Source organism: Petaurus breviceps, unplaced genomic scaffold, assembly GCF_028583685.1.
Source record: "Petaurus breviceps papuanus isolate PSGF00001 unplaced genomic scaffold, PetGlider_PUasm1.0 76, whole genome shotgun sequence".
NCBI classification, from domain to species: Eukaryota; Metazoa; Chordata; class Mammalia; order Diprotodontia; family Petauridae; genus Petaurus; species Petaurus breviceps.
Window position 1 is genome coordinate 12,098,148 of NW_027186473.1, and position 19,016 is coordinate 12,117,163.

At 41.1% G+C, this 19,016-nt stretch overlaps 1 protein-coding gene across 2 annotated transcripts in view; it reads left to right on the plus strand.

The window, feature by feature from the left end:
- KIT (KIT proto-oncogene, receptor tyrosine kinase) overlaps positions 1 to 18,394 on the plus strand; it is a 97,920-nt gene extending 79,526 nt beyond the window's left edge. For both annotated transcript variants that reach the window (XM_069105252.1, XM_069105253.1), the window contains exons 10-21: positions 1,880 to 1,986; positions 2,095 to 2,221; positions 2,636 to 2,740; positions 2,826 to 2,936; positions 4,277 to 4,427; positions 6,619 to 6,707; positions 7,497 to 7,624; positions 10,309 to 10,431; positions 14,053 to 14,164; positions 14,276 to 14,375; positions 15,078 to 15,183; positions 16,030 to 18,394. In XM_069105252.1, the coding sequence (XP_068961353.1) occupies positions 1,880 to 1,986; positions 2,095 to 2,221; positions 2,636 to 2,740; positions 2,826 to 2,936; positions 4,277 to 4,427; positions 6,619 to 6,707; positions 7,497 to 7,624; positions 10,309 to 10,431; positions 14,053 to 14,164; positions 14,276 to 14,375; positions 15,078 to 15,183; positions 16,030 to 16,155 (1,385 nt within the window). In that variant the 3' untranslated portion in view covers positions 16,156 to 18,394. The remainder of the gene's footprint in view (positions 1 to 1,879; positions 1,987 to 2,094; positions 2,222 to 2,635; positions 2,741 to 2,825; positions 2,937 to 4,276; positions 4,428 to 6,618; positions 6,708 to 7,496; positions 7,625 to 10,308; positions 10,432 to 14,052; positions 14,165 to 14,275; positions 14,376 to 15,077; positions 15,184 to 16,029) is intronic.
- The last annotated feature ends 622 nt before the right edge of the window (positions 18,395 to 19,016 follow it).

A 19,016-nucleotide genomic window follows, 5' to 3' on the forward strand; every position in this document is an offset into this window, starting at 1 on the left:
TTTCCATCAGGGCCTTCACATTGGTAAGAGTTATGTGTGTGGGGGGGAAGTCTTTCCTTAGTCTGGCTCTGTCCCAGTTGCCTAAAGGCCTCTTGACTTGGGAGGACTGGAGATCATCTGTCATGAATCTCCCTCAACTCCTTTCACCTTCTCTCAATGGCTTTGTCTATCTAGTGTTTTCTTGTAGTCTAACAGGAGCAGATAGTTCTTTTCATCAAGGCTGGCACCTTATAAGTGTGTAACAAGTGGTTGTTGACTGACCTTGTTCAATCCCCTCTTTTGTCCTGTGTTAATCAACTAGTTCAGTCTCCTTAGTCAGCAATCATGCTGAGGTTGTCAGGGGAAGGGAAACACCTTTACTTTAACCCAGCTCCCCTTCTAGCTGTTGCCTTCTGTGTCTCTTTATTGCCAAACCAGAGGGGAGTAGACAGCATTTCTCGCCTCTGTCTCCCCACTCAGCTCAGCTCCCATCCAATCTGACAAGTTTCCCCAAAGGCCATTAGTGATTTCTTTATTGTGAAGCCCAATGACCTTTTTTCTGTCCTCATCTTTTTTGTCCTTTGGGAGTAGCCTTTGGTCCACCTGCTGTATGTTGATACAGCTTCTTTCCCTTTGACTTTTGCATCTATAATACAGCACTCATGGTCCCCCCTCTTCCTCTCCAGCTGTTTCTTCTTCTTTCTAGCTTATCATTCTCTTCTCTACTTCCTGTACATTCTGGTGCACTCATCTACTCCCATACCTTCAGGTTTCATCTCAGTGATGGTGACTCCAAATCTCTACCCCCAAGCTCTGCCCTGAGCTTCGGTATCTCCAGCTGCCTCTTCTTCTCTACCTGGATGCCACACAAGTAGCCCACATACCTAAAAGCAAACACATCCTCCTTCCTTTGTCTTCACATCTCTAACTGGGTTACTAGACCCACTATATTTCCATTTACCCAAGTCCCTTACATTGGATGTTGTCCTCTCCATTTTTTATGCAAAGTGAGTGGACAAGATCTTTTAATTTTGCTTTAGGAATAACATTCAACTCATTTCTTCTACACTTAAAACTATCCTAGGTGTCACAAACTTTGATTTTCTTGCCTAAACTCTTATAGTAGCCTCCTAACTGGTCTTCCTACTTCTATCTGCACTTCAGTATATCTTTTACAAGATAACATTCCTATTGCAGTGCTCTGATCACTCCCTTCTCTACTTAGAAACCTTTAGTAGCTCCCCATTATTTATTGGATAAAGCATTCCCTCCCCACCCACTCTGTGGGGATTATTGTGGCAATAAAGACTCTTAACATTTGACTCCCAATATACTTTTCCAACCACACCTCAATATATTCTAGGTTGCCACCATATTGGAGTATTCCCTAACTGACATCCTTGTCCTGCCCTTTGTCCTCTCAGCCTTTACTCTAGCTGTCTCCCATACCTGGAACTGATGGATTCACCTCCTCTCCTTCCTCTCCCACCTTTTTTTCTTTCAAGACCCAACTCTAATGCCATTCCCTTCCCCCCTGATGGCTCTTCAGCTCCATCTGAAAGGGCTCTCAGCTGCTATTTTTCATCATACTTTGGCTATACCTATTCTTTGCAGTCAACCATTGTTCCCCATGATCTCCCATGTTTCTTAACCCCTAGTGTTTGTCTTCTCCAGTCAGATGGTGAGCTCCTTGAGAGAAGATTCTGTGTTCTGTCTGTCTGTCTCCCAGCACCTAGCTTAGTGCCTTGCTCACAGTAATAAATGTTTGTTGAATTGATTGCAGCAGGGCCTGCCAGACCGAGCTTTAAATCCTGTGTCACTTTCAGTAATCCATGGGGGATGAAGAGATTTGATCATTGTTTCTGGGCTACAATTCCACTATGCTCTCTCTCCCTTTCAGAACAAATCACCTCGCACACACTATTCACACCTTTACTGATTGGCTTTGTGGTAGCAGCAGGACTGATGTGCATCATCGTAATATTTCTAACCTACAAGTATTTCCAGGTAACTTTCAGCTCTTTCTTATTTAGAGGATAGTGGATGGAAACCTAGCATCAGAAGGTGATGTTTCTCTCTTTGAGTAATGCTTTCCTCTTCTTTCTTCCCCAATAGAAACCTATGTATGAAGTTCAGTGGAAAGTTGTGGAAGAGATAAATGGAAACAACTATGTTTACATAGACCCAACACAACTTCCTTATGATCACAAATGGGAGTTTCCCAGAAACAGGCTGAGTTTTGGTCAGTGAGAAACGGGGGCTTTCCATGTAACCTTTCTGTGGACTCTTAAAAGTGAATTTGGGGAAATCATTCTGACAACTTCCTTTGTTTCATTCTATCTGAAATCATGGCTGTTTTCTCAATTAGAATTTTAAGACTATAAGAAGAGTGATTTGAAATGAATGTTAAGGGGGGAGAGTTATAATCAAAGTTGCCTCTTTATTTCTTTATACCTTTTCTTTTCCTTCCTTCCTTCCTTCCTTCCTTCCTTCCTTCCTTCCTTCCTTCCTTCCTTCCTTCCTTCCTTCCTTCCTTCCTTCCTTCCTTCCTTCCTTCCTTCCTTCCTTCCTTCCTTCCTCCTTTGCCTTATTTACTTTAAAGACACATATCATGCATCCAAGAGTAAAAACACTTCCTCTACTGGGTTTGTTTCAGGGAAAACACTTGGTGCAGGAGCTTTTGGGAAAGTGGTTGAGGCTACTGCCTATGGCCTGTTTAAATCGGATGCTGCAATGACCGTTGCTGTGAAGATGCTGAAACGTAAGTGTCCTGGGGATCGAATGAGTAGTAGCAACATCATCCCACTATCCACATAACTTGCTAAATAAGATGTTTCTAATTCCAGCAAGTGCCCATTTAACTGAACGAGAAGCTCTAATGTCTGAACTGAAGGTCCTGAGTTACCTCGGTAACCACATGAATATAGTGAATCTTCTTGGAGCATGCACTATTGGAGGTAACGTTCAGAAACCCTTTACTTTCTGCCTAATTAGCAAAGGGAGGAGAACTTTGTGACCAGAGCATTTGATGAAAGTTTCTCGTGAGACATTACACTGTTCTTTTTATCTCGTTAGAGTTTTGCTTTCGAGAATTGTAAAATAGTCATTTTTTAAAAAGAATCTTAGCCTGATGGGTTTGGACGTAGTAGCTTTGAATATAGTCTACTTATTCTGACAGACCCCCTGAATTCCAGAGTTGGAAAGGGTCTAGGCACCAACAGAGCTCAGCCTATCTGATTAGAAAAATAATATGCCACCTGGAGTATAAGAACAAAGCATGTTTAAGGTGAGCAAGGTTGGACAGAGTTATAGAAAAGTAGTTGTTTTTTTTTAACAGAGTTATGAATTGTTAAAGAGTAGTTAGTAAGTAAATTTTAATCATAGCTCATTGATTTTGAGCTGAAGTGACATAGTCATAAAATTAAAATACCTTTAATGAGGAACACTCATTGCCCAGGTAACAGTTCAGCCCCACTTCCCCATTCAGATTCCTAAAATTCCACCCCACGTTAGTCTTGTCTCAGCAGGCTCTTCTATGAGAGCGGCTTTCCTTATTATACCACAGAGGATGTTGCCTTCATCATTTCCATCACATTACAGACAGAGTGTCACACTCTGTGGTAAACAGAAGTGAATCAAAGGGATTAATGTTGGAAGCCTGATAATACTATAACATTTGAAAGAAATAACTTCCTGGGGCGGCCAGGTAGCACAGCGAGTAAGAACACCGGCTCCAGTGTTGAGAAGACCTGGAGATCGAATCCCGGGCTCAGACACTTAGCACCCACCCAGAAACACCTGGCCGTGTAACCTTGAGCAAGTTACTTAACCCCAATTGCTTAGGGGCGGCCAGGTGGCTCAGTGAGTAAGAGCACCGGCTCCAGTGTCGGGATGACCTGGATCAAATCCGGGCTCAGATACTCAGCACCACATCCAGAAATAATAACTGGCCGTGTAACCTTGAGCAAGTTACTTAATCCCGATTGCTTTAAAAAAAAAAAAAGAAATAACTTCCATCAGGATATGAGCAAAACCAAGCAGATGCCCTGGGGCCTAGACATGGACTTATCCCATAGGAAAACCAAGGATAAAAAAGAGCCACTTGTTTCATTCTCTACCCCATGTGATGATGCAGTTCAATAAACACCACTATCAGATGTTATTTTGTTTGGACAAGAGGAATTAAAAATCAGATTGTTTGGTATGAGTAAGCCAGAGCCCTCCACAACCATAGTCAGCTGTTGGGCAGGAAGGCTACTCTACAAACTTAGCCCCTTCTAACTCTTTTCTCCTATAGGGCCCACATTGGTCATTACAGAATATTGTTGCTATGGTGATCTTTTGAATTTTTTGAGAAGAAAGCGGGATTCCTTTATTTGCTCAAAGCATGAAGATAATGCAGAAGCAGCGCTTTATAAGAATCTTCTTCAGTCAAAGGAGTCTTCATGGTAAGGCTGATTTACATAAGTAGTACATAGGAGACATACGGGGTCATGAAAGCTGGCAATCAAGGCTGAATTTTTTTTTAAATGAGCTGAGGTAGACTTAAGGTGCAGAACCCAAGCTAATAAATCATTTAAATGGAAGGTATTTAAGTTTAAAAATTTTTTTAAAATTGTTTGATGTTTTCTTCCCTTGCATTCTTTTTGCATTTTCCTAAGCTTTAGACTTACCTGAATGAATTTTATGCCTCTTTCTTCTTATATTAGTCCCTTTCCATAATATTGTCTCTGCTACCATCAGTTTATTTATCATTAATTTGGTATACGCAAAAGCTTACTGCTATCTTGAGACTTGTCAGTTGTCAAAATAAATTTCTTAAAATCTTAAGTTAGAAAAGCAGAAAGCTCTGGTATCCCTCCTAAAAGCCTGTCTCTCTACTGTTTGACTTCTCCTCCACCCCCCATCCTCGCACAACCCTGAAATTTTTTTTTTATGTATTTGCCTTTGTTGCTTAGATGCCATATAAACACATCTGTTTTTCTTTCATACTTACCCTACCTTGAGAATGACTCCTACTTCCACGATACCTAGACCATTAGGTGAGACAGCCTTAAAGTCCTATAAATGTCAGTAATTATTTTTAATGCCATATAGTCCCAACTAATTTTTGTCCCATTGATTCCTTCATGCACTTATGGTAAAGAGTTCCCATTCCTTCTGAGGGAGGTCCATGTGCCTTACTGCCAGAAGAAATTTCCTTCATGTTGTGCCAATATCACTTTTCTATATGCAACTTTTTTTTTCTTTTTGGAGGAGGAAGGCAGGACAATTGGGGTTAAGTGAATTGCCCAAGGTCATGCGGCTAGTAAGTGTGTCAAGTGTCTGAGGCCAGATTTGAACTCAGGTCCTCCTGACTCCAGGGCCTGTGCTCTGTTCAATGTGTTACTTAGCCACCCCTCCATATGCAACTCTTAATCTTTACCACTTAGCGCATACAAGAAGCTTTTCCCAACTTGATCAGCGTGGTTTGAGTTATTTCATTAATTCTAGCTGTATATCAGCAGGAGTCTATAAATGTGTCATCTTTCATAGTGTTCACGACATATTTGTACATATGTTCCATGAAGGAAGGTCCATCCTCCTAATTCTTATGTAACTTCATCCAGTTCAGTCCAACCATCATTTAGTACAACAACAACTATTTTCCTTGTATTCTGTTGGGCCCTGGTGATGTAGATACAAAAATGAAAGAGCTCTTGACCCCAGTAAGCTTACATTCTCTGGTGCTCACCTGCCCAAAGGATCCACCTTTGGTGTGTTGTTACTGCCTTCTGCATGTAGTGAACGCTCTTATAATGTCTTGTTGACGTTTTATTTGGTTTTAAGGCTTTTAAGAAATAAATAAACCTGTGAAATTGCCTCACACTAAAGTTTTTGGCATCCAGTATTTCATTCCAAGTGGAGTTTCCTTTAACAAATACAACAAGGTGTCCCCAAGATGCAATAAGAGTAGAGTGCTAACTTACCCTCCAACCTTGTTTCTAAAGTACATGTTATTTGTGTGAAAGGGTGAACATTTGCTAATTTCTGAAACTGGCATAAACTTTTTAAAGTGGGGGAACAGGGAGAGGAAATCTAATATGTTAACCTCATTTCTTTTGCTCCTTTCTAATGTACTTTGTGCTTTGGGATCCCATATGGGACTGGAAGCACCAGAAATACTGTGCAGAAGACTGTTGTCATGGCGTTTCCATGCAAATCAGAAGCAGGAAGTACTAGAAATCTTGAAGAGTCTCCAGCCAAATGTTGCAGATTCGAGAGGTCCAGATGGTTCAGAAAATCATCCAAATTATTGGTGTTTATCTAAACCAAACTCAATTTTTAGGCTCTCCCATCAATATCTGAATGTTAACAATCTCTGTACTTCTTCGTGTCATGGTTCAAAAGCTCCTTTTCTCTTTATTTTTTTTTCTTCTTTAGTAATATAGTTTTATAGAGTTTATGATGTTTCTGATTAGTTCTTTTGAATACATAGTCTAGAAAAGAAATGCTTCTAAGTTTAGTTCTGTATTGTTGAACACAAATATTGAAACCACCTTCTAACTGGAAAGGGACCTCAGTCACGTACTCCATGAACCACATGTCTAGCAAAAGGTGTTCAGTCAAGAGATGTTAACTCTGCTTTTCTGCACACAGCGATGGTGCTAATGAATATATGGACATGAAACCAGGCGTTTCTTACGTTGTCCCAACAAAAGCTGATAAGAGGAGATCTGTAAGAGTAGGTGGGTAAATATCTAGTGGTAGCAATTTCTTAGTAATGAAATCTGGAAGGAATCTTTGGAGAGACTCTATCCCCAATCCCCTCATTTTATGTAAAGAATCTTGAGATGAAATTGGCTAAATGACTTGCCCGAGGCAACATGGGTAGTAAGGGGAAGAACAGGTCCTCTGACTACAAATCCAGAACCTTTCTCTACCATGACATACCCTGTCACCAATCAAAGCAACTTGTTGGCAAGAAAGATTCTCAGTTGGTGAATATCCTCACTGGCAGTGGGAATGGGCTGGGGGGAGGTTAAAATGAGACCAGCCCTGCAAAGTAAAGTGTCCATGCATATCTCTCTATGGTTGACTGCATTTCCATGGATTTAGGGGTTATTTACATCTATGTTCCCCTTTGTTAGCCCAGGATATTGAAAGTGACCTCTCTTCCTTTTTGGAGGTTATAGATAAGACATTGGATGTTTCTGATAGTAACATTATTTGCTTTGCTTAAAAATAACATTTAGAAGTGTGTCTCATTGGGTTTTCCCACTCACCCACTCCCCTAAACACATTGTTGGGCCCTCAGATCCTAGGCAGCTGCTGACTTTTTCGGCCATTAGTCCCGTACTGTCTGTGCTTTCTGGCATTCAGCATTTCAGTAGGAAGATCTCAGGAATAAATCACAGAGTCTCATTCAAAGACCTGCAGAGGCACCAAAAGGCCCTCCTTTACTGCCCTTATTTTAAGTTTCAGCTGTTTACCTTTTTGAGGTGATCTTGAAGATTCTGCAACTTCTAATTGAATAGGCTCATACATAGAGAGAGATGTGACGACCGCCATCATGGAAGATGATGAATTGGCGTTGGACATTGAAGACCTATTGAGCTTCTCTTACCAGGTGGCAAAGGGCATGAGTTTCCTTGCTTCTAAGAATGTAAGTGGAAGTCGGCTTCAGAAAAGCCAAAATCCTTTCAGCTATGGACTCTTTTAAGAGTTTGGTAAAGCCTATGACCCTTTCTCAAAATAGTGCTTTTTAAAAAAAATTTTTTTTCTTTTTGGAGGGGCACTTGGGGTTAAGTGACTTGCCCAAGATCACACGGCTAGTAAGTGTTAAATGTCTGAGGCCAGATTTTAACTCAGGTCCTCTTGACTCCAGGGCCGGTGCTCAATTCACTGCGCCACCTAGACACCCCAAAATAGTGCTTGTAAATAAATAAAATAAATACATATGATTCTGAAGAGGAACAATTATTCTGAAATGCTGTTATTTAAAAAAAATTTTTTTTAAATAGATCATGGACCCCAGGTTAAGAATCCTTGATCTCGAGCCACAGTGTAATGGAGAGTGTCACTTTGAAGGGTGGTAACCCTGAGCAGTTGAGAATTTGTTATATTCTCATGTCTTAGCTACTTTTTATAATTGCCTTTCCAGTTCATACAACCCTATCCAGATTACTTTTCCATGAGTCTTCACAGGAGATGAAATGATTAAATTTTTCCTTTAGTTTTTAGAATAGAGAATCTCCCCATGAAAGAAATTAAAATATCATTTTGTCAAGGTACAATTCTTGGGCCATGAAAGTCACCTTAAATTAAATGAATTGCTGAGGAGAGGTGATGTTCCTTACTTTTAATTTCCAATGTCTGGTGAAAGTGAAGCCGAATAAAAAGTCCAAGTCATGGTTTTAGAACAGGAAGACGACTAAGAAGCTCTCTAATCTCCCCCTCCCCATTTTACAGATGAAAAAACAGGCTCTGAGAGATGAAGTGGCTTGCTCAGTCACATAGGCAATAAGTGGCAAAGATGGGCTATCAACTCGGGTGTTCTAATTCCAAATCAGACATCTTTTACCCTTGCACAATGCCGTTTCTGAAGTATGTGCAGTACTGGCATATGAGGCACTGTGTATCCACTCATAACTTAATATGAATTTTAAGTGGGATGGAGACTTCTTGATGATTGAAATTCCGGGGAGCTTGAACTTGATGGAGATTTTCACATGTGCCCATTGAATTGCTGACCTTGTCAAAATTTGTACATATCCTTAATTCATGTGCTCTACTGAGGCCAAAGTTAATTCAGAGATCGAATGGTTCATGGATTAATGGTTAATTAGCATTGCTGTTTGTCTTTCCCTTCTGGAAGAGGACCATGACATCAGGAAAGTGATGCCATGACATGCAAGTGAAGTGGATTTAAGTGAGAGAGGACTGTGCAAGGTCACCCGCCTCCCTTTGTCCTCCAGAGTCATCTGGGTCCAGTGGCCAGATAAGGATCAGGACAACTGGTGTTGCCCCAGGATGTAGTGGGGCACCTTGGCCTTTTTAAGCTAAGGTCTTTTTCTTTTTTCCCTCTTTGGAGGGCAATTGGAGTTAAGTGACTTGCCCAAGGTCACACAGCTAGTTTTGTGTTAAGTGTCTGAGGCTGGATCCAAACCCAGGTCCTCCTGACTCCAGGGCTGGCGTTCTATTCACTGCTCCGCTTAGCTGCCTCCCTGAGCTAAGGTCTTTAACCAGCATCAGTTTGACCGAGGCAGCACCCATTCAGTGATCAAGGCTTAGTAAGAAATGAGGCAAAGAATGTCCTCTTTGGAAAAAAAAAAAGGTCTGGAAAGGAAAGACCTTCAGGGTTTCTGACCAAAAGAGAAACAATTGTTAATTCCATTCATTCTGAGACAGTGAGGCCCAAGCAATGACCACGTAGGGCTTGACCTGGGACCTATTTTTGTCCAATACTTGAAAACCAGAGTGATTTGGGGTTAAGGCTGGTCTTTAAGAGAAAAAAAAAGTTTCAGAGATTAAAATTCTATTCCCTTTGGGCAGAGCACCCACAGGTAAGGATGTGATACCCTATGTGGCAAAGAAGGAAGGAAGGAGGGAGGGAAGGAAGGAAGGAAGGAAGGAAGGAAGGAAGGAAAAAATGAAAAAATGGATTGCTCAAGTTTGGTCCCCAGTGGGCAGCTCCTTCTCCACTCAGATTGCATTAAAAGTGTCTACAACTCTGTTTCTCCTACACCTAATTCACATTTCAATTGTGGAAACAGTCAAGTCTAACGAATTTTAATAATGTGTTAATTTATAGTTGAGTATGTTTGAAAAGTCCTGTCCTAAATCATCATCTGTGACATCTGCAAACAATTAACAGACTAAAATAAGGACTCCAGGTGGTTGAAAAAAAGGGCCATCTTTCTTAGAACCTATGATTCACCAGGTCTTTAAAAATTAGCATCACTGGCTAAGCTCTTCCTTTAGGAAGTCATAGCAAGAGGAGCTATAGATATAATTCGTTTTCAGTTTTGGCTTTTAAAAAACTTTTAAAAAAGTAATTTGCCTTTTATCCTTCCTCTTTGATAAGACTGAATGAGAAAAGTCCTGGGGGGAAAATAGGCACCTGTTGTTCATTTTGAGAAAAAAAACAATTTCTAGTAATTATTCAATGTGAATATCACATCACTCAAAGCATAATTTTCAGTACAATGTAAGAAAAATATTAATGCTTTGCTTTTGTGTGATACAGCTCTTCAGTATGTGAAAAGAAAAAAACTGTTACCTTTTTTTGTTGTTAAAATGAGGAACTAAAATGCTTAATATTATTTTTTTCCTCTCTTGCCCTAATAGTGTATTCATCGAGATTTGGCAGCCAGAAATATTCTACTTACCCATGGTCGAATAACAAAAATCTGTGATTTTGGCCTGGCCAGAGACATCAAGAATGATTCCAACTATGTGGTCAAAGGAAATGTAAGTATATGACCTTTTTGAGAGCTAGTTGAAATACTAAAGATTCTCAGGTGGGAATGAAAAGCTTTGGTGGGATGGGGGGCAGGGGAATGAATCCATCTGGGGTCTTTCGTGCTGTTTAGCAGTCAAAGTAAGTATGTCCAAAACGGAGTTTGCATGGTGTGCTGAGCATTACTACTACTAACATTCCGATAATAGAATTCCTGATGCTAATTGTGTAATTATGGGGCTCATGAAGGAAACAGAAATAGGCTTAATTTTCATTGTAGACTGAGAATAGCAAAGAATTTGATTTTGCTGGAGTGTAACAAATGTAGACCTGAAGGTCACAGTGGGAAATATTTTTTCCCCTGAGTTGAAAATGCTCATTATGTGAAAGATAATCCCCAAATCTAGAAGATAAATCCAGAATTTTAGCACTCTCATTTTAATCAATAAAGAAATGGAGATTAATGTTGATAGTTTGCAGAGAATGTATTTCAAAGTGCTTTTGTGTATGACAACCCCCTGAGGCCCAGAAGAGTTAAGTGACTTCCCCAAGGTTGCTTGTTCATTTGAAACACCTGGTACTTCCTGATGACCAACAGCGTCCCCAACCTTTCAAGTGCTGAGCTCCTTCTCCCTTGCACCAGCCAACATTGTGGTGTGGAGGTGACCCTACAGTCTTAGCTGGAGTTTCCTCGGAGGAGTGATGGACTTAAGCTGCATCAACGTCATTAGCCCTTTCTTGCCTATGGCCCCTTGTGGTCTAAGACATTTGTCAGAGGTCCCTGTTGGCACCTTCCTTGTACCTGGGATGTATTCCCTCCTTCCTGCCACTTCTTCAAGGCTCATCTCAAGCACCATCTTCTGCATAAGGAGTTTCTTAACCTGGGATCTGTGTTTTTCAAAGTCTCTCAATAGAATTGCTTTCCTTTGCAATCCTGCATATTTTGTTTTATATGCATCTGAAAACATTTTGAGAGTGAGGACCATAGTTTTCACCAGACTAACAAAGGAGTCTAGAACTACTACCACCACCACCACCACCACTACTACTACTACTACTGCTACTGCTACTGCTACTACTACTACATATTTATATAGTACTTAATAGTGCTAGTCATTGTACTAAGTGCTTTAAAATTATCTCATTTGCTCCTCATAGCAATCCTGGGAAATAGGTGCTGTTATTACCCCATTTTTACAGATGAGTAAACTAAGACAGGTTATGTTAAATGACTTTGCACTTTCCACAGTGCCACCTAGCTATTTACTAAAAAGCTAACAATACCTCTTGTACCTGAAGCCTTTCCTTCTACCACCAGTGGCTAATGCCCTCTCCCATATTTATTTATAACTACTTTATTTGTTTTGTTTTTATTCTGTAGAGACAGTTTCATTTTATTTTTCCCCCCAATACACACTGTACCTGATATAAAGTGGGCAATTAAATGTGCTGGCAAATATTTAATAATCAGTTCTATTGGGAGAAAAGCCTATGATGTACTTTAAAGTTAAATCTGCATTATTAACATTTTCCCTATTACTTTCTTAAATGCAGGACCTCCCTTTGCCCTCTTGGGAATTGGCATCTCCCCATCTCAGCTTAACCTCTTTAGCCCTGTGCTAGGGATTGGCAGCCCCTTTCCCTATTTAGTCATAAAATTATAGATTTAGGTTCAGAGTGGACCTTAATAGTTGTCTTATCCAACCCTCTCGTTTTGTAAGCTTTATATAGATTCTGTGATGAGAGGTGAACTGTCCCAAAGCTAGTAAATGACAGGAATTGAAACCAGTTCCTCTGATTCCCTCCTAGTCCAGCATTCTTTCCATAGTATCATACCCTTTTACCTCAGGTACTAGTTAAGATCTTGGAATGTATTTGGAATGAAGCATGGAGTTGTACATGGAAGGACCTGGCTCCTTCTGTGCATCAAGCCTCAGCCGTAGGTGGAAAGGGAAACCCCTATACTTGAGGACCTAGAGGGCCACATGTGGCCTGGAGGCCACAGATTCCCCACCCTGGCTCAAGGCTTAACTTTATCAGATACCTAGCTTAGAAGGTTAGCAAAACTAGAATGCCAGGATGGAAAAAATTGCCTTGAGGTAAGAGGGATGCCAAACATACATTTGGGACTCCTAAGTTCTTCTGCCCAGCAGATGAGGCCTTTCCCATTAGCCACAACCCTCTCTTCAGGACTAAAATAAGTTCTGACCTCTGCCTTTATTTGTGGAACCTCCTTATACAGCTTAACAATAAATATTTATTAGGCTCCTACTCTGCCGACTCAATGGGGATAAGTATTTGTTAGAAGGAAATATTTGTTAGAGGGAAGTATTTCAAGATATTCATGGACTAGAAAGGTGATGATACTCAACTCTGATAGCTGTAATGTACAACATCATATTTGAGAGTTCTGAAACAAGATATTAATGTCATGTCTGGTGGGGCGGGGGGGAACGTGCTGCAGCCAAGGGGATCAAGGAAGTTATCCTTCTGGAAACAATTGGCATTTGAGAAGAGATTTCAAGGCAAGAATGGGGGTAGGGATGGCTTTTCCAGCCTAGGAATTAGCACGGGAAAAACAGGCTGCCAGGCTATGTGTTTGGGGGAAGTTGGTAGAAATGGCCGAGTTCTCTTTGGTTAGACTGGACCATTGACTGCTGGAAGGACAGTAATATGAGAGAAAAGAAGGGTAGAAAGGCACTATTGTTATCTTTTGTCATAAGGCAGCTCTTTCTAGAATTGTGGGGGGTTTTTATACACGTATTTTATTTTTTCCCAGTTACACATAAAAACAATTTTTAGCATTTGCCTTTTAAAATTTTGAATCCCAAATTCTCTTCCCTCCTCCGTGAAAATGCAAGCAATTTGATATAGATTTGCAGACATGCAAAGCATCTCCATATTAGCCATACTGTCTCTTTCTAGAGGTGTTAAGAATTAAATTAAAATCAGGAAATAAATTTGGGGTATATGACCTTTACATTCATGTCAGCGGTAATTTTGCTGAACCTGACTGCTCTTTGAGGGGCTTTGCTGAGTTCCAGCTTTTGGGGCTCTGGTTCAAACTGTCTGAAGGGTTGTCACATTTAAGAACCATTAAACATTTGTTTCCTTTGATTACCAGATAGTGAAAAAGTAGCTCTTTTTTATTGTAACATGCTAGGGTTTGCAAAGTGTTTAATCCTCCCTGTTTAATCTTTACAACAACCCTGCTATGATAATTGCCATTATTAACATTATTTTATTCATGAGGAACTCAGTCTAAAAGTAGTTAAGTGACTTACTCAGGGTCACACAGCCAGGGAGGATTTGAACTCAGATCTTCCCGACTCCTGAGTCCAGCTGTCTGTCCACTAACTATATTACTATAGTTTAAGAGAATGAAAGAAGGAAGATTAAAGAGGTTCTCCTTGTTAGAAGTATTAAAAGTAGGTCAGGTATTCCAGAGCAATGAGGAAAGTTTGCAATTGGAAGATTCTTTGATAATCATTCTCAGAGGAGGAGTCCGGGGGAGCCCAGGACTGAGCCCATCTCCCTCCTCCCCTCCTTCCACCACATGCAGCCATAGCAACCATTTTTAGGCAGTCTTGGGAGTTTCTTAAAGTATTGACCTTGTTCTTCTTCCCTCACAGGCCCGGCTCCCTGTGAAATGGATGGCACCTGAAAGTATTTTCAACTGTGTTTACACCTTTGAAAGTGATGTCTGGTCCTATGGAATATTTCTTTGGGAGCTGTTCTCTCTAGGTAAAATGGCCCTCACCATGGATCACCTCCTGACGCCTCCCCAGGGCTTTTATTTTGGGGTGGTTTTCAGTGTTTCAGATTAATTCTGACTCGGCCATGTTTATGATTTAGGAAGTAGTCCATACCCTGGAATGCCTGTTGATTCCAAGTTCTACAAGATGATTAAAGAAGGTTTCCGAATGCTCAGTCCGGAATGTGCACCTCCTGAAATGTGAGGCCTGCATCTTTGACCTTCTTTTTTAAGAGGGGAAAACATGGGGGCGATGGGGGGGGCGGGGAGGAATTGGGCTAATGCATGCCTTTCAGATTTTCCATTTTGTTGTTTTATTGAGTTCACTTGGGTCCCACCTTTTGTGACCCTGGGGACCCTAGCATGTTAGTGCTGTCTTGGGGTTTTCTTGGCAAAGATACTGACATGGTTTGCCAATTCCTTCTCCATTGGATTAAGGCAGAGGTTAAGTCATTTGTCCACAGTCACCCAACTGGTAAGTGTCTTAAGGCTAGATTTGAACTCAAGCCTTCCTAACTACAGGCCCAATGCTCCATGAACCATCTACTTATGCCCTATTCTATTTTATTACAGCTGACCAAAGGTCACTTTTGTGGCACATTTTTTTTTTAATAACATGTCATCCAAAGATAAGACAAGTTACCCAGGCATTTTAAATGTACAACACATTTGACTTTAGGCAGACATGATCCAATTTGTTTGATTTCCTGGTCTGGAAAATACCTTTTAGATTAGTGCATCCATCAGACCATCAGTAATCGATTATTAAGCAACTGTTATATGCCAGATGTGTGTGGTGAGCGGTGGAGGGATTCAGCAGGGAAGGATGTGTTTCACACACCTGAGGACAAGCCAACGGAGGAAGAAGTGGTGTTGCCTTATTGGCTGGTCATGTTTCTGCAGGTACGAGATCATGAAGAGTTGTTGGAATGCGGATCCTTTGCAGAGACCCACCTTCAAGCTGATCGTACAGCTCATCGAACAGCAGCTATTGGACAGCACTAACCACGTGAGTATATGCTGACTGATCATAGATGTCTTTTTTCTTCTCCTTTGTCGAAGGCAGGGGTGGGGAACTACACCCTCAGGACACATGTGGCCCTCTAGGTCCTCAAGTGTGGCCCTTTGACTGAATCCAGACTTCACAGAATAAATCCCTTTACTACAAGGATCTGTTCTGTAAAACTTGGGCTCAGTCAAAAGGCCGCGCCCAAGGACGCAGGTTCCCCACCTTGTTCTAAGGTATCCCCCATTCAGACCTTGGGGCAGGGGCTGTGACTTGTTCCTCCTTCCCCACCACCGATAGTGGGTTTTCCCATCGAAGTGGCTTGGGTCATAGAATGCTAGCCCTGAAAAGGACCTTAGAAATCCTCCAGTCCTTCATTTTACAATGGAAGAAAGGAGGCCCAGGGTAGTGAGGTGACTTGTGTTGCCCAAAGCCATAGCCACTGCATACACGGTAGATTGACACACAGGTCCCAGGCTTTCCAAGTCCTGACTCAACAGTGCCTTGTAAATTCTTGAGTGATGGGATCCTCCAAGCCAGGATAAAATGCACAGTGCTGGGGCAGCCAGGTAGCACAGCAAGTAAGAGCACCGGCTCCAGTGTTGAGAAGACCTGGAGATCGAATCCCGGGCTCAGACACTTAGCACCCACCCAGAAACACCTGGCCGTGTAACCTTGAGCAAGTTACTTAACCCCGATTGCTAAAAAAAAAAAAAATGCACAGTGCCCGTGTGTAAAGCTCACCTGAAGACTGAACTCCAAAGCAAGTACTTGCCTTCATTGATAGCGGGAGTTTCCTCAGAAGTTCCATGATCCTGAGTTTGCTTACGCTGACTTTGCTTTCCTCAGGTTTACTCCAACATTACAACCAGCAGCCCCAGCCACGAGAGTCCTGTTGACCACTCTGTGAGAATTAATTCCGTGGGCAGCAGCGCTTCATCCACTCAGCCCCTGCTTGTCCATGAAGATGCCTGAAGTAGGAGGTGTTGGGCCCAAAGGAGGGTGGGCCAATTCTTTTGGTTTCCACGACTTTTATTTTGTTCATCTACTTGCCGGCCACTCTAGCACAGTGGGTGCGTTGCTGTAGTTCTGTCCTTTGTGAATACACTGTCATAGCCTGAATGAACTCACTCACCACAATTGCAGCCATCATCACAATGCAAAGGCAGAAGTTGTACATATTCTCAGTTAGGAGCTAGCTGGGCAAAATCCATATAGGTCCTGACTTAAAGGAAAAGGGGTATTGACCACAATCCCCTTGGACACCTGGCCTGTGAAGGGAGGTTGTTATTTGATGATTTTTTCCCTTTGTCAGATAATAAGTAGACATAGTTGATCACTTTTGGCCTTTTTTAGTCACATTTGCAGTTGGGGTACAGGATCAGAGGCCCTGGTTGGGGGTGCCCCTTTTTTCTGCCTCATGAGTGCTCCTAAGAGACACCATAGCCAAGCATTTCTGTGTAAAATGTCAGGTTGTAAGAAGTGGAGTCAGGGAAGGAGGGAAGGCACACCATGTTAAAATAAGTCTCCTAAAATGCCTACTTGCTTGCATGAAAACTATATTTTTCATGTCAGAGAGGTTCATGAGCCCTGGAAAAAGTGTTGCAAGTTTCCCAGGTGGGACACAAAGAATGGCATCCCAGCCACCACATAAGCTTTCCCTCCTGTTTTAATAGTGGCAGCTTAGGCAAGGGGGTAGACAGGGTGGATCAGCAGTGTGCTTGCATGGCTAGTGCTTACATGGCTCCCTAAAGAAATTGCCCTTGTATATTAGGAGAGGAACTCCACACATTTGCTTTCATGCACAACCCCAGAGTTTCCCCAGGGCTTAGGGCTCTCTGTTAAGAGTCAAAGCCACATAAGCAGTTCATTGTCATCTTTTTTTCGTCTTTTATAAAGAAGGAAAGCACAGCCCTAGGAGTCTCTTTAAGCTTGTTGACTTGCTGTACAGATTTCCCATAAACAGCCTGCAAATCCTAGAATCGCCTTGTAGCCGATGCATTGGATGCCATTTGCAATATCTGTCTACCTATCTATTGCATGATGTCTGCAGGCATGAGAAAGCGAGCTATTTCATACAGATCCTTAATGTAGCAGGAAAACAAAGTTAGATTCAGCCTCATTTATAGGCATGCCCTGGACCCTGGGCCAGTATATATTATATATAAAGATGTATGTATGTGCGTGTGTATATGTATAGATAATCTATTTGGAGGCTAACCTAGTCCTGAGTCCAAGAGGGTGCTCAGGTACCCACAAAGCAGCCTTTGCTTCCTTCCCAAATACTGCCTTTGTTTCTCTTGCCTCATCCGTTCACATCAGATTAGCCAAATCAGGAGAGAAGAATCTAAAGTACCTATTTACAGTTGACCACTCTGCTGTTTATATACAGTTTCTGAGGCCCCCTTTTCTGCTCTGGGTCCCACTGAACTGGTAAGGCTTGTGTTTCAATTATACCTTTTGGTGTCTAGCACAGGTAATGGATTTTGTTATAGTACCCATTTCTATAAACTCCATAGCTATCCAGATCAAATAACTATTACATGAATATGTGAGAGGTTTTGAGCAAGAATTCCCATTTGTCTACATCATATTCCTTCTTCCCTTCCCCATTCCTTCCACTATACTTCCTGGCAGATCTCTGGCCACTGATAGGAAGATAATCATTTGCACTGGACTTGCCTATGCTGTTTCTAAAAGTTGGTGAGTTCTTTGGGGGTAATTGTTATGCAGACAGTTAGTTATCCTGGAGCTTATTTTCGTCACCAGAACCTTCCTTTCCGTAGCATCAGCTTTTATTATATTAGTTACGGTAGGAAAAAAAAAAGCAGTTGCTAATTGTAGATATCTAGGTACTTCACTGAAAGTTTTGTCTCAGATAGCCTTGAAAGGTTATATTTTTATAATTTTTTTTTAATTTTTAAATCAAAAGTTACTTTGCAGTGGCTGGATGTTTAAAATTGTTTTGTGGTGTTTTATGTAAATATTGAGATGTAGCAATAATGTCTTTTGAATATTCCCAAACCCTTAAGTCCTTGAAAATATTTTTATATATATATATATAAATATATATAAATACAGTATGTATAAATATGTAAGTGGTGCAAGTTTAAAGGATATTGTTCTGTGTTTTGTTTTTGTTTCTGTTCTTTTGTTTTGGTTATGTTGCCCAGTTGTTGAGTTTTGAAGAATTCTAATAAAAATATGTAAATATATAAATCAATAAACTGTGTGCTTTTTTTGTTTTGTTTTGTTTTGTTACCTGTGTATACTCAACAGAAAGAATTAGGAGGCCAGAAAAAATGAGAAAATGTTGCTGAGATGCCCATATACACTGTAATTATCTAACCAGGAATGTCATGAAAAGCGTCAAGTCTCAGAGTCAGAGGGGACTTCAGAGGTCATTTTGTCTGAACTAGACTAGAACGTGAATTCCATTTATATTATACCCAAGAAATGATCAGGCAGCATTTGCTACAAGAATTATAGTGAGTTGGTCACTTACTGCTACTTTCCTGTGTATCCTGTTCCAGTTTTGGGCAATGCAAAAGTTTTTCCTTACATTTAGCTAAAATCTGTCGCTTTGACAGCTCCATCCATTGGTCCTAATTCTACCCAGTGGGGCTAGGCAGAATCTTCCACCCGAAAGCCTTTCAAATAATTGAAGGCAGAAGATTCATCCATTCATCCCCCTTTCCTTCAGGTGATTCTCTCATGGAATGATGGAAAGCAACACTTCTCAAAGTGTAGTCTTTGGAACCCTGAGGGTCTAAACTATCTTCCTAATAATACTAAGCTTGTTACATGCCTATCTCCCTTTTCTAAGTATGTATGTC